Source organism: Dermacentor variabilis, chromosome 4 (genome assembly GCF_050947875.1).
Source record: "Dermacentor variabilis isolate Ectoservices chromosome 4, ASM5094787v1, whole genome shotgun sequence".
Classification (NCBI taxonomy): domain Eukaryota; kingdom Metazoa; phylum Arthropoda; class Arachnida; order Ixodida; family Ixodidae; genus Dermacentor; species Dermacentor variabilis.
The window spans coordinates 235108423-235122919 of record NC_134571.1 but is presented as its reverse complement, the minus strand read 5'-3'; the positions used below and the strand labels follow the sequence as shown (position 1 = coordinate 235122919).

The 14497-nt window shown below is 46.6% G+C and overlaps 1 protein-coding gene across 4 annotated transcripts in view; it reads left to right on the top strand.

Moving 5' to 3' along the window:
• The window catches only part of l(2)k09913 (transmembrane protein 53-like lethal (2) k09913), a 200202-nt gene that overhangs the window by 85562 nt on the left and 100143 nt on the right, over nt 1-14497 (top strand). For all 4 annotated transcript variants that reach the window (XM_075691106.1, XM_075691104.1, XM_075691105.1 and 1 more), the window contains one exon: nt 12307-12702. In XM_075691106.1, the coding sequence (XP_075547221.1) occupies nt 12307-12702 (396 nt within the window). The remainder of the gene's footprint in view (nt 1-12306; nt 12703-14497) is intronic.

The following is a 14497-nucleotide window of genomic DNA, read 5'->3' as shown; positions in this document are numbered from 1 at the left end:
AGATGCTGCTAGCAAGCCTTCTTTGATTTGATTTTTTATGTGCTCTTTATGTTCATCTTAAATTGCTTGCCCCCCTTTGCGGGCTGCAAGTTCCAGCATGCTATCAATGTGGCGCCAGGTTTGAAGTGGCAAAGGTGCGCACTTCAAAACATGTGTAGGAAATATACAAAGAACTAGTTTCCGTGTGCTCCATTTGTGGTGCTGATTACTCTCCAAGGTGTTTCATGTCCCCTATCAACGCCACTATCCCCTCACCCTTTCCATAGCACGCCAGCAGCTTCCACACTCACAAAATTAAGTGTCCCCCCTTCCCCAATTCGTTAAGGCTTCCCTGCATCCTTCGTGGCAATGCCTGCAGAAATTTTGACACATTTTCTCAGTAATTTATTTATTTATTTAAGATACTTTCAAGGCCCGAAGGCATTACAGAAATGAGTTGGCAAACATAACAAAAGAATTGTGCGAAATACAAACATATTCAACATGGCATTTCATGAATGCTGGTTTTGAAGGTGTCGGTATCCAGGATGGCTGCAACGGTGGCGGGAAGGTGGTTTTGATTTTTCCTTGTGCTAGGGATGAATGCATTACTACAAAGTTTAGTACGTGAAGACTGCACACCAACTTTGAAACTGTGGTCAGAGCGAGATGACATGTATGACGGTTGGGTGATAAGCTGTTCTTTCAACAAAGGGCTGTGGTGGTAGATTTTATGGAATAGCGAAAGGCGGAAGCATCTACAACGGAAAGAAAGTTCTGGCAAGTTGAGTGTTGTTTTCATTTAGGTAACGCTAGCATGTCGGGAGTAGTTTGATAAGATGAAACGCGCTGCACGATTTTGAATGGCTTCTGTGCTGCTTATGAGTGTAATGTTAGCTGGATCCCAAATGGCGCATGCGTATTCTAGTTTGGAGCGAACTAATGTTTTGTAGAGAATTAGTTTCAGTGATAATGGTGCTGATGAGAAGTTTCGGCGCAAGTAGCCCAACATGCGATTGGCATTGCTACATATAATGTCAACATGCATGTGCCAGGAAAGGTTGCTGGTGGTGTTTAGTCCAAGGGATTTGTACGATGAGACAACTGAGAAAAGGCTATTATTGAGGAAATATGTATGCAGATTAGTATTAGTACGCTGTGATATGCGCATGCATTTACATTTGCTTAAGTTAAGCTTCATAGACCACTTGTTACACCATAACCAAACATTATTAATGTCGTCTTGAAGTTTACGAGAATCATTGAGGTCAGTAACCTTATTATATATAACGCAGTCATAAGCAAAAAGCCTAATAGTTGAAAATTTCACACAGGAAGCAAGATCATTAATATAGATTAGAAAAAGTAGAGGACCGAGAACCGACCCTTGCGGCACGCCAGACATTACCGCGAGGGGCGCTGACGACGAATTATTCGCGATTACGTATTGTGTTCTATTAGAAAGTTTTTAATCCAATCCAGTACTAGCGGGTCAATGTTAAGAAGACTAAGTTTATGGATTAGTAGGTTATGGGATACGGTATCGAAGGCTTTAACAAAATCGATAAAGATGCAATCGGTGTCAAATTCTAAGTCGGTGTTAAAAAAGAGGTCGTTAGTAAAGCAAGCTTGTTGCGTTTCGCAGGAGAAGGATTTCCTAAAGCCATGCTGACTTGTTAAAAAAAGAGTTCGTCTCAAGAAAATAAACTATGTGGGAATATATTATATGCTCCAAAATCTCGCAGGGAATGCTGGTTAGTGATATGGGACGGTAGTTTTCCGGACAATGTGTGTTACCTGACTTGTGAACAGGAACCACCTTCCCCACCTTCCAGTCGCTTGGTAGTGATGACCAGTGTATTGTTGGAATATCCTAGAAAGAATAATTGATGAATACAGTTCGGTACACTTGAGTATTTCTGAATTAATTTCATCTTAACCTGCAGACAAAGATGTTTTCAAATTACCGATTAGTTTTCTAATGCCCACCCAGTCCATAAGAATGAAATCCATTGGGGTATCATAAACTTTCGTTGGAGATGGCAAAAGCATAGGTGCAGCGTCATGAAAAAAAGGAAGCAAAGACATTATTAAAAATTGTGCAACACTGATCACTTTGAACAGGGGTGTTAGATTGGGACAATTCTGTTGTGGCTGGTGTATTACCACGAACAACAGTCCAGAATTTACGTGGGTTGATATGTAAGTATGATTGAATTGAATTTAATTTATTTCCATATTGAATGGGGGGAATCCGAACTAAAAAGTGAAAGTGAATTCACTTGACAGAGGTTCTAACCTTCTTTACAAGGCATACAGTAGGATAAACCAGTGACTAACATTTCAAACATAATATGAGCACAAGAAGCATTAAAAACAAAACAACTATAATACCGAGACCGATCAAGTTGTCCAGCACTGTTTATTCCAAAAAAGGCAACGCCCCCAGTTCACGCGCGAAGAAGTAGAAGAACAGGGAAGATGATGATGGCTATGTACAAATGAAAACAACGAAGTACGTTAATAGTGCTTACACTAACTTCCCCTTGTCATGGAAGCGGCCAGCCTGGCCGCAGATTAGAGATTATCTAAACGGGGAGTGAAGGGCTTCATCCGCGAGACATGAACAATTTTGGCATTCCGGCTGTGCCAGTGACGGAGTGTACTGGGCGGACGAGATCTGCAGATGTTTGCTGCACAACAGTGTATGGGCCAATGTAGTGTGGAAGGAACTTCTCACAGAAGCCTGGGGTTGCGGACTGGAGTCCAAAGCAGGACTTGGTCTTCAGGGTGAAAACGTAGGTCACGGCGTTTGTTGTCGCAGTAACGCTTGCGCTCAGCTTGGGTAGCTTCTGTGCTTTGCCGGGCGATTTGACGGCATTGTGCAACTCTGGCAGCAAAATCTTCTGGAAGCAACACGTTAGGCGAAGAAGGTGCGAAAAAGAGTTCTCTGTCGAATATGGTGGAAGGAGATCGTCCATACAAAAGGAAGAAAGGGCTGTAGCTGGTAGTCCGTTGAATAGCAGTATTATATGCGAATGTCACAAAAGGAAGAATTTTATCCCAGTCAGTGTGGTCAGTATGGATGTACATGGAAATCATGTCAGACAACGTACGGTGGAAGCGCTCAGTAAGGCCATTGGTTTGCGGATGATAAGTAGAAGTACATTTGTGGACGATATTAGTGGCCCGAAGAACTTCGAGAACTTGTGAAATGAACGCCTTGCCATGGGCACTGAGAAGAACGCGAGGAGCCCCGTGGCGCAAGACGATGACGCGCAATAAAAAGTCTGTGACCTCAGAAGCGGTGCCGGATCGCAGAGGGGCAGTCTCGGCATATCTTGTTAAATGGTCGACCGAAGTGACAATCCAACGGTGACCGGAGGGTGTCAGTCGCAAGGGACCATATAAATCAGTGCCAACAAATTCAAAAGGTGCGTCCGGACAAGGGAGAGGTTGTAGTAAACCGGCAGGAGGGGATGTCGAACGTTTGCGGTGCTGACATGACGCACAAGAGGCAATGTATTTGGCCACTGTTGTGGATAGGCCAGGCCAGAAGCAGCGGGTCTTTATGCGGTCGTAATTCTTGTGGAAGCCTAAGTGGCCAGCCGATACGTCGTCGTGAAGTGCCTCTAATACCCACAAGCGAAGGCAGCGAGGTAGAACTGGGACCCACCGGTGACCTGTTGGGTGGTAAACGTAGCGATGTAGCACGCCACCTTGAAGGCGGAATTGTCGAAGTTGGCGTCGCAAGCGGCTGTTGGGTGGTTCAGCGAACCCACTAAGGCGATCCATGAGAGCTTGACAGTAGGAGTTGGCCTGCTGAAGTAAGATGAAATCAGAGCGTGATGAAAGCGTAACTTGGTCCAGGGGCGTTATCGAGAGTTGGTGTGAGGCAGGCGTAGCATCGGAACGACGTGGTGGCGAAGACGACGGCGCGTTACCGGGAGAGAGTGAGAGTGGGCAGCGAGACAATGCGTCTGCATCATGATGGCGTTTTCCAGACTTGTACGCTATAGTGAAGTCATATTCCTGCAAGCGGATTATCCAGCGTCTTAAGCATCCTGACATGTTTTTCATTGATGACAGCTAACACAGAGCATGATGGTCGGTGACGATGGTGTAGTGGCGGCGGTAAAGGTATGGGCGAAATTTCTGAATCGACCAAACGATAGCCAAGCACTCTTGCTCTGTAATGGTGTAGTTCCGCTCAGCTGGAGAAACTGTTCGGCTGGCGTATGCTATGACTTGCTCTTTAGATGCTGTATTACGTTGCAGAAGTACTGCGCCAATACCCTGTGCGCTTGAGTCAGTATGGGGTATGGTGGGGGCTCGATTATCGAAGTGGCGAAGCACTGGTCTGGAAGTAAGATGCCGCTTAAGAGCTTGAAAAGCCGACTCACAGTCGCTAGTCCACGTGAAAGAGGCACCGGTAACCAGTAGCTTGTGTAGAGGAGCTGCTATTTCTGCAAAGTTGCGTATAAATCTATGAAAATATGAGGCCAAGCCGAGAAAACTACATAGATCTTTCTGTTGCTGGGGGCGAGGAAACTGGAGAACGGCACTAATCTTTTCGGGGTCAGGCTGGATGCCATCTTTTGAGACGACGTGACCCAATACTTTTATCGTCTTGCTTGCAGATTTGCATTTTTTTTATTGATCTGGAGACCAGCATTCGCCAGGCACTTGAGAACTTCGTCTAATCGATGAAGATGTTGGCTGAAGTCAGACAAAAAGATGACAATATGGTCCAGATAAGAGGCATATCTTCCATTTTAGGCCACGAAGTACGTTGTCCATCATGCGCTCAAATGTGGCAGGAGCATTACAAGGCCCCAAAAGGCATCACGTTAAATTCATAAAAGCCATCCAGTGTAGCGGATGCGGTCTTTTCTTTGTCAGTCTCGTTCATCGGAATTTGCCAATATCCTGATCGAAGATCAAGGCTGGAGAAATACTCCGCGCCTTGTAGTGTGTCCAAAGCGTCGTCAATTTGAGGTATTGGATATACGTCCTTGCGTGTGATCTTATTGAGCGCTCGATAATCCACGCAAAAGCGAACGGCGCCATCTTTTTTCTTTACCAGGACCACGGGAGACGCCCATGGGTTAGATGAAGGTTGTATTATCTTCCGCGCAAGCATGTCAGCAACCTGTTGTTCAATGACCTTCCGTTCGGATGGCGATACATGATAGGGGCGTCATCGTATTATAGCGGAACCATCGGTTTCGATGCGGTGTGTAGCCGCAGGAGTTTGGCTCAACACACGGGAACAGCTATCGAAACAGGTTTTGTGTTTTGCCAAGACCACCATTAAGGCTTCGGACTGCGCGGCTGTTAGGTCAGAACCAAGAACGGCTGGAGGAGGGAAAGAATCATCCAAACCTGAGATTGGTGCTGGCGATGAAGAAGGGCAAAGCGTGACTATAGAGATAGGTTGAGTGTCAGCGAGGGTTGCCACAGTCATCCCTTTGGGCAGCATCACAGGATCTGGGGTCGTGTTGCAAGCAGACAGAAGGACGCGGCCGCGTGAGAACCGGACGAGACAGGTGGCAAGAGAATGCCGCGAGAAGTACAGCGGGGAGGTATGGTCAAGACCCTGACGTCCTCTCGCTTTCCCGTCCTCCCTGGAGCTCCGTTCCGGTGGCCGCCTGTACCCAGCACCTCCACCACTTTATAATACCGAGACCGATCAAGTTGTCCAGCACTGTTTATTCCACAAAAGGTAACGCCCCCAGCTCACGCGTGAAGAAGTAAAAGAACAGGGAAGATGATGATGGCTATGTACAAATGAAAACGACAAAGTATGTTAATAGTGCTTACACAGCATACATTTCAATATCAATATTTTGGGCACGGACTACTATTTCACATATTCTCTGTGGGAAAAAAGAAAAAAAAATACAGGAAATACAGAGAATTGCAGGGTTGTACGCATGAAATGAAATGTCCATAATGAAATGTATATTAGTTTTCAGACAAACATCCACGGAGAACAGATGATATCATGAATGCGTCATAAAAATGAAGCGCAGTGTGTTTTTGCTAACAGTTGTGACATCGATCTCTCATTCATGAAGAAAATTTAGAAGTACAATTATGCTGTGTTGGAGAATTTGTTATCCATATTTAGTTAAACAAAACTGGACTTTCCAATACTCTTTAGGGCGTGTGTTGTATGTAGGTTTCCTAGTCTTCAAGTGCGATAACGACGTTATGCTGTCTTCCCTAGTATTCATGCTCTGTTTACATCGTATGGCCATATTATATGAATATAGATTACGAACAGGTACTACATTAAACTGATTGAAAAGCTGTTCTGTATGTGCATTGAAGGGCACTCCAGCTATGTGTCTAAGGGCTTTTTTCTGAAGTAGACACAATTCTGGTAAATTTGAAGACATAGTTTTGCCCCATACAAGAAAGCAGTAGTTTAAGCTGGGCAAAAATAATGCGTTGTAAATCAGTAATTTAATATTGGGTGGTAGAAAAAAACGTAATCTAGCCAAAATGCCCACAGTCCTCGAAAGTTTGGTAATAATGTGTTTAATATGCTTGTCCCAGGACATATGCTTGTGGAAGTGTACACCAAGTGTTTTGAAAGAGTCAACAACTTCTAAAGGCATTTTGTCAAGCATAAGGTTTTCTGTGAGAACTACCGGCGCATGTTTAGGAGTAAAAATGATTGCTTTAGTGTTGTTTGTATTAATTTTTAATGAATTTATATTACTCCATGTTAGCAGGCCTTGGAGAAAATCATTGATGTTTAACTGAAGTTTTTTAATGTTGGACCCGCGAAATAGAAGAGTCATGTCATCCGCGTACATTATATAAGATGGTGTTTTGCTAATGTTAGTGACATCATTAACATATAAATTAAATAAGAACGGTCCAAGGATGCTTCCTTGTGGAACACCAGCATTAATCGATTTCAGAGGGGACAGGCTGCCATTGATAGAAATGCACTGTTTCCGGTATTTAAAATATGATGTTAAAAGTTTTAAAGGAACTCCTCTTATTCCGCAAAGTTCAAGTTTTACTAATCATGTGTCATGGTTCAAACTGTCGAATGCTTTTGAAAGATCTACACATATTCTAATAACAAACTGTTTTCCCTCAAATGCTTTTAGAATAATTTCTTTTTGTGTTAACAGAGCATGCTGGGTCGATCGACCTTTGCGAAAACCAAACTGACATTCACTCATCAAATTGAATTTATCTACGAAAGAAGAAATCCTAGAAGTTCGAGCACGTGGCTGCGTTTAACGAGTGGGACAACAACGCCAAACTCAGGAACGTCTACTTCAGCCTCCAGGATGGTGCTCGCATGTGGTTTATGAACCGCGAAAGTGCCCTGTCATCCTGGCCTGAGTTCCAGCGCAAGCTACTGGAGACTTACTCCAGCCCCGATTGCCAGGAAACAGTGGAGCGGGCCCTTCAGTCACGTGTTCAAAAGCCCAACGAGAGCGTCATGATGTACGTGGAGGACATGACGCGTCTCTTTCAGCGTGGCAATCCGAGCGTGTCGGAAGAGAAGAAGGTGCGTCATCTGATGCGTCATCTGTCATCTTGTTCGGAATACACCCAAGACTGTTGTGGAGTTCCTCACTGAGGCCATCGCGATGGAGAAGACCCTTCAGCAATGGTCGAACCTGTACAACCGACAAGTAAATGCCGCCTGCACTCCGGATACGCCAGTAGGCTTCGGGTGCGACACCGCCTTGCTTTGCGAGCTGATTCGCTCAGTGGTTTGCGACGAGCTGCAGAAGCACCACGGTACGTCGCCACCTCCAGTCAGCTCCCTCGCCAGCGTCGTACGCAATGAAGTACAGCAGGCACTGCAGGCATCTCTTTCCAGCGGTGAAGCACCACCTCTGCCAAGCGAATCCCGGTGCAAGACTTACGCAGAAACATTACTGAGCCCCGTCCAAGCTTTTGCACCTACTTATGTGGCGCCACCAGTCGCGTTGCAATCTGCGCAAGCCGCCCCGACAACACCGCTACCGTACTTCAATGATCGCCGAACACCTGCGAAGAAATCAGAGGTTTGGCGAGCACCCGATCGACAACCGCTGTGCTACCACTGTAGTGAAGCTGGTCATGTGTATTGGGAGTGCCCCTACCGACGACTCGGACTACGGGGTTTTTCTATCGATTCACCTCAGCCTAGGTTCGGCCAAAGGCCACTCGACATCGCAGAATTCCTTGAACAGCAGCGCAGGCTGGGCCCATCGCAGCAGCAGTCACGCTCACCCTTACCACGGCGATATTTCCCTACTCGCGATACCACCTCGAGGATGACGCATGGGCGATCACCAAGTCCACGCCGGGAAAACTGACGTCAGCAACCGGGGCTGCTGATCTCGACGCACTCAAGACCTCGTATCGTGCCGACCGCAGAACAACGAAAGCATGATGACGTCAGAACCAGTTTCCGCGAACAAGATTTCACTGGACATACCTGTGTTGATCGACGGCAGAAAAATGAGTGCACTTGTAGATACTGGCGCCGATTACTCTATTCTTAGTGGAAAACTGGCGAGCGTTCTGAAAAAAGTTACGTTGCCCTGGGAACGGGGCACCAGTTCGTACGGCAGGTGGCCACGTCGTCACACCGCTTGGCCTATGCACGGCCAGAGTAGAAATTTGCGGTGCTGCTTTTCTCGCCACTTGTCTGGTTCTATGCGAGTGTTCCCGGGATTTAATTCTTGGGATGGACTTTCTCCGGGAATATGGCGCCATTATTGACCTCCACGAGTGCTGCATCACTTTCTCGACACAAAGGGCAACAACACAGACCGATGCCATTGGACACAGATCCGCACTTCACGTTTTGGACGAGAGCATCACGATACCGCCGCGTGCGAGTGTTATGGTTCCGGTTAAGTCCGACAAGCTACAAGACGGTGAAGCCATTGTAGAAGGCAACATTTCTATGTTGCTGGCACAAGGTATTTGTGTAGCGCGAAGTCTTGTGGAACTTCGTGATAGCCAAACAACGGTCCTCATTACCGACTTTACCTTTGAGCATCGGCACATTTTTTGTGGCACTGCCATCGCCGACGTCGAACCATCAACGGACATCGTCGAGTGCTTTGCTTTGGACACAGACGACGGTTCGCTCAGAGACATTGATGTAAATTCCGAGCTTACGGACGACCAAAAGAGTGCACTGCAGGAACTCTTGAACGAATTCCACGCATGTTCGCTCGGGCTACTAATGTGGGCCAAACGCCAATCAAGAAGCACCGAATAACGACATCCGCCGACGCACATCCCATCAAACAACAGCCTTATCGTGTCTCGCCGAAAGAACATGAGGCAATTCAAGCCCAAGCCAAGGAGATGCTAGGTGATGGTGTCATTCAGCCTTTGCACAGTCCGTGGTCCTCCCCGGTCGTTCTAGTCAAGAAAAAAGATGGAACGTTTTGTTTCTGTGTTGATTATTGATGCCTCAACGATGTTACCAAGAAGGACGTGTACCCACTACCCCGTATCGATGACTGTTTAGACAGGTTGCTGCGAGCTAAGTATTTTTCGTCTCTCGATCTAAAGAGCGGTTACTGGCAAATTGAGGTCGATGAACGAGACCGCGAAAAAAGTGCTTTTGTCACTCCAGATGGCCTTTACGAATTCAGAGTACTTCCTTTCGGTCTCTGTTTGGTACCAGCAACTTTCCAGCGAATGATGGACACTGTTTTTGCTGGTCTGAAGTGGCAAAGCTGCCTCGTCTACCTCGACGATGTGGTTGGTTTTTTTGCGACATTTGACGACCACCTGAAACGACTGCGGCAAGTTCTCGAAGCCATCCAATCGGCTAACCTCACCCTTAAGCCTCAGAAGTGTCATTTCAGCTACAAGGAGCTGATGTTCCTCGGACACGTGGTCAGCGCAGAAGGCGTTTGCCCCGATCCCGCGAAAACTGCCGCTGTAGCCTCGTTTCCAACACCGACCGACAAGAAAGGTGTCTGACGTTTCCTGGGCCTTTACGCATACTACAGGCGTTTCATCGAAAATTTTTCGAAGATGGCGGAGCCGCTGACTCACCTCATGAGGGACGATGTATTGTTCGTCTGGTCCTCGGAGCAAGAGACTGCTTTTACTGAGCTTCGACAGCATCTGGTGTCAGCACCAGTTTTGGCCCACTTTGATGAGGAGGTCGACACGTTAGTTCATACAGACGACAGTAACGTTGGTGTTGGTGCGGTGCTTGTACAACGGCAGGAAGGTATTGAAAGAGTGATTGCCTACGCAAGTCGCACACTATCGCGTGCAGAGACCAACTACACCACCACGGAGAAAGAGTGTCTTGCCGTCGTATGGGCGCTGGCCAAATTTCGACCTTACCTTTAGGGCCGCCTATTCAAAGTTGTAACTGATCATCACTCGTTATACTGGCTTGCAAATCTCCGGGACCCTTCTGGACGACTGGCACGGCAGAGTCTACGTTTGCAGGAGTACGACGTGACCATCGTGCACAAGTCGGGCTGCATACACGAAGACGCTGACGCACTCTCGCGCGCTCCTATTGACACTACCGACCACGACATTGAGGACAATGGTGCTTTCCTTGGGGCTGTAAGCGTTACTGATTTGTTCACACGGCAGTGCGCAGACGACGCACTATGGCCTATATTCTAAAATCTGGAAGGACGAAACCCATCAATACCCCGGCATATCGCTCAAGGATTGTCTTTTTGTTTTTGACATGGCGTCTTGTAAAAGAAGAACTCCGCTGCCACCAACAAGACCTACCTTTTGGTCGTTCCAGCAGACCTCCGTGCCAAAGTTTTGTTCGCCTGTCATGACGAGCCTCCATCTGGCCATTCAGGTTTTACGCGAACGCTTGATACAGTGCGCAAATCCTACTACTGGCCAAAACTGGCCGAGTGTGTTAAGCAGTACGTCCAAGCCTGCCGTGAATGCCAGTGCTGGAAGTCGCCAGCTGTGAAGCCTGCGGGATTACTGAATCCGATTGACCCACCTGGCAAACCTTTTGACTAGGTTGGCATGGATCTTCTGGGCCCATTTCCACTGACATCTTCTGGCAACAGGTGGATAATCGTGGCCACAGACTATTTAATGTGTTATGCTGAGACAAAGGCGCTGCCTCGAGGCACAGCTTCCGAGGTTGCCCAGTTTTTCATACACAGCATCGTCCCACGGCATGGCGCCCCATCGCACGTCATCACAGACCGAGGCAAAGCCTTTACAGCACAGCTCATTGAAGACATTTTTAAACTCAGCTGCACGACCCATCGAAGGACAACTGCCTATCATTTGCAGACAAATGGCTTGACCGAACGACTGAACAAAACGATGACTGACATGCTATGTATGTAGACGTACAGCACAAGACGGACGAGATACCCTTACGTAACGTTTGCCTATAATACTGCTACGCAAGAAACAACACGCTTAACGCCATTTTACCTCGTTTACGGCCGTGAAGTGCAGACTATGTTAGAAGCAACGCTGCTGTGCGACAACATCGATCATCTCGACCTCGCCCAAGATGCCGAACTTTTCATGCAACGCGCAGAAGAAGCCCGTCAGCTTGCCCTAGTGCGCATAAAGCAAGAACAGAGCATCAATGCGCACCGTTACAATCTCCACCATCGACATGTCGAGTTCCAACCTAGTGATCAAGTTTTGGTCTGGACTCCCGTGTGCCGAAAAGGACTATCCGAGAAGTTTTTGAGTTGCTACTTCGGACCTTACAGAGTGTTGCAGTGAATTAGTGACGTGAATTATGAAGTCCTTCCTGACGGAAGCCGGCCTCCCCGACGCCGACAACCACAATCTGAGATTTGTTGTGCGGTGGAAACCGTACTATAGCCCCTAATATTCGATGTTTTCAGCCGCTTTGGTTAGTTTTTGTTGTTGCTCGTCCATCAGTGCCTTGGAACTATATTGCACACCACAGTGATTGTGACTATAGCCTATGTGTTCGTCCTAGACCATCTCGGCACTCTCAGGTCAAGCCTACGTATGCTTTCCTTCTTTTTTCTTTTTTGAAGAGGAGTAATGCCACATGGTGTGGCACAGCAAGAGACTGAAGAAGAGGAGAACGAGGTTCGTCTTGGCAACGCGCATCGCCGCTTGCGTTTTCGTAAAGTGCAACCGCCTGTATCTTCATTCAGCTTGTATACTCCAGCAGGGTATACGCGACCATATTTTGATGTATTTATTCTTGTGTGCCCTATCCTGTGTAGGCCTCCTGAAGCCTACAGTATCAATAAATAAATAAGTCTTATATACTGAAAAGCTAAACAACTTTTCTTGAGCAATTTTTGTGAAATACTGCCTCGTGTGTGTATTGTGCAGGTGCTGGTGCCATGCCTGTCATTGCAGAGCATGAGCATGGCAGTGCGCACCGAGACCCTTAATCAGAACATGCAGCTGCGGCTGTCGGACAAACCACCTCCCACGGCTGGAGCACCCCTGGTTGGAGGGGGTGGAGGCGGCCAAGGTGTAGTGTGCCCTGTGCTCACCTCCTCCTCATCGGCACGGCCAGATGAGGTGATGGGCCACCGGGGGGTGAGCAGTAGCAGCAGCAACAGTGCGCTGCGCGAGAACCCATTGACCGTGTTGCTGGCCTGGATGAATGCAAGGGACAAGCACCTTCAGCACTATCACGACTTCTACCTGCAGCTGGGCTTCGATGTCCTCACGGTGCGCACACTGCCCCTGCAGCTGGCATTCCCCACATCAGGGGCACAGGTGAGTGCAGAAAATGTTATAATGAGGCTCTTATTCATAGTGCTTAGCAGCCTCTCTCATCGATCTCCAATTACCCCTGTCCGGCTCTAGCCAATTCCACGCTATGCCGGAAAATTTCCTTGTTTCACACCACCAAATTTTCTGCCTTGCTCAACTGCACTTCTCTTCCCTTGGCGCCCATTCTGTAACTCTAATAGACCACCATTTATCTGGCCTATGCATTACATGTACTGCCCGACTACATTCCTTCCTTCTAATGTCAACTAGAATATTAGCTACCTTATTTGCTCTCAAATCCACACCAGTGTCTTCCTGTCTCTTTTTTATTTTTATTTATTTATTTATCAATACTGTAGGTCTTCTGCAGACCCATACAGGGAGCGGGCTTTCATCATCATAGGCATGTAATAAGATACAACAAGTTCTCAAAAAGACAACAGGAAAACATGAGGTAGATCAGAACACTTTTCAACAACAAGGGCATCAATATTATATTACCCACATGGTTACGCTTCGCGTACACGAAAACAGAAAATCTAGCGTTATGTATCGTATGCTATACATGAGAAAAATGTACACACGAAAATAATACCAGACTACAAGATACTTTCTGGGGTTTTACAACAGGAAAAGTAGTTATACAGGGTCCATTAGCTGCTCCACTAGAGAACAAAACTGAGCTAAATTTGGATTATTTACAGCTTCGCTTGGTAGCACATTACAAGTGTTCACAGCGCGAGGAAAGTAGGAAAACTTAAACGTATTGCAATGCGTATTGAATAGCCGGACGCACTTATCGTGGTTTGTCCTACTAGACCGATGGCCAGGCGGATGAATTTAGTCGTCTTTTCCGATTTTGATGTGTAAAGAGGAGATAAAAAAACTTCATAGATGCAACATGACGCCGGCAGGAAAGAGTTGCCAAATGCGCTTGATTGCGCATGTTCGTTACACTGTCGTGCCAAGAATACTTTGAATAGATAAACCTAAGAGCCCTATTCTGTAATCTTTCAAGTTTATCGCGAAGGTACTTTTGATGAGGGTCCCACACTATGCTTCCGTATTCTAAAATAGGTCGGACCAGAGTTTTACAGGCAGTTAATTTTACGGCCTGAGGTGCTTTACTCAGTTTTCTGCGTAGAAACCTCAATTGCTTGAATGCCTTGGCGCATGTATCGGTGATGTGCGTATCCCATTTTAAGTCTTGCGAGAATGTGACACCCAAGTATTTTACTTTGTCGACTTGTGTAATATTCAAGCCTTTAAGATTGTACGTAAATGATAAAGGTCGTTTTTTCTTGGTTAGGCTGATGAACGCTGTTTTAGAGATATTTATTTCCATCCCGCACGTATTGCACCATTGGGCAATGTTTTGTAAAGAAGAATTAAGCTTTAGTTGGTCGTCAGTACTACGAATTGCAGTATAAATGACACAATCATCTGTGAAAAGTCGCAATGTTACACCTGGTTCTGCACAAGAAGAGATGTCATTAATGTATATAAGAAACAATGTTGGCCCTAAAACAGACCCTTGGGGTACACCGGACAAAACGCTTAGGCAGTCAGAATCTACATTGTCTAAACTTACATACTGGGTACAATTTGTAAGGTAAGCCGAAATCCATCCTATTACTTCGCTATTAATGCCAATCGATTCAAGCTTGGCTATTAATTTAGAATGAGGTACGCGATCGAATGCTTTCGCAAAGTCTATGAGTATTGCGTCAGCTTGAAGTTTAGAATCAATTATGCCAGCGAAGTCATGAGTTATTTCCGCGAGTTGCGTTACCGTGGA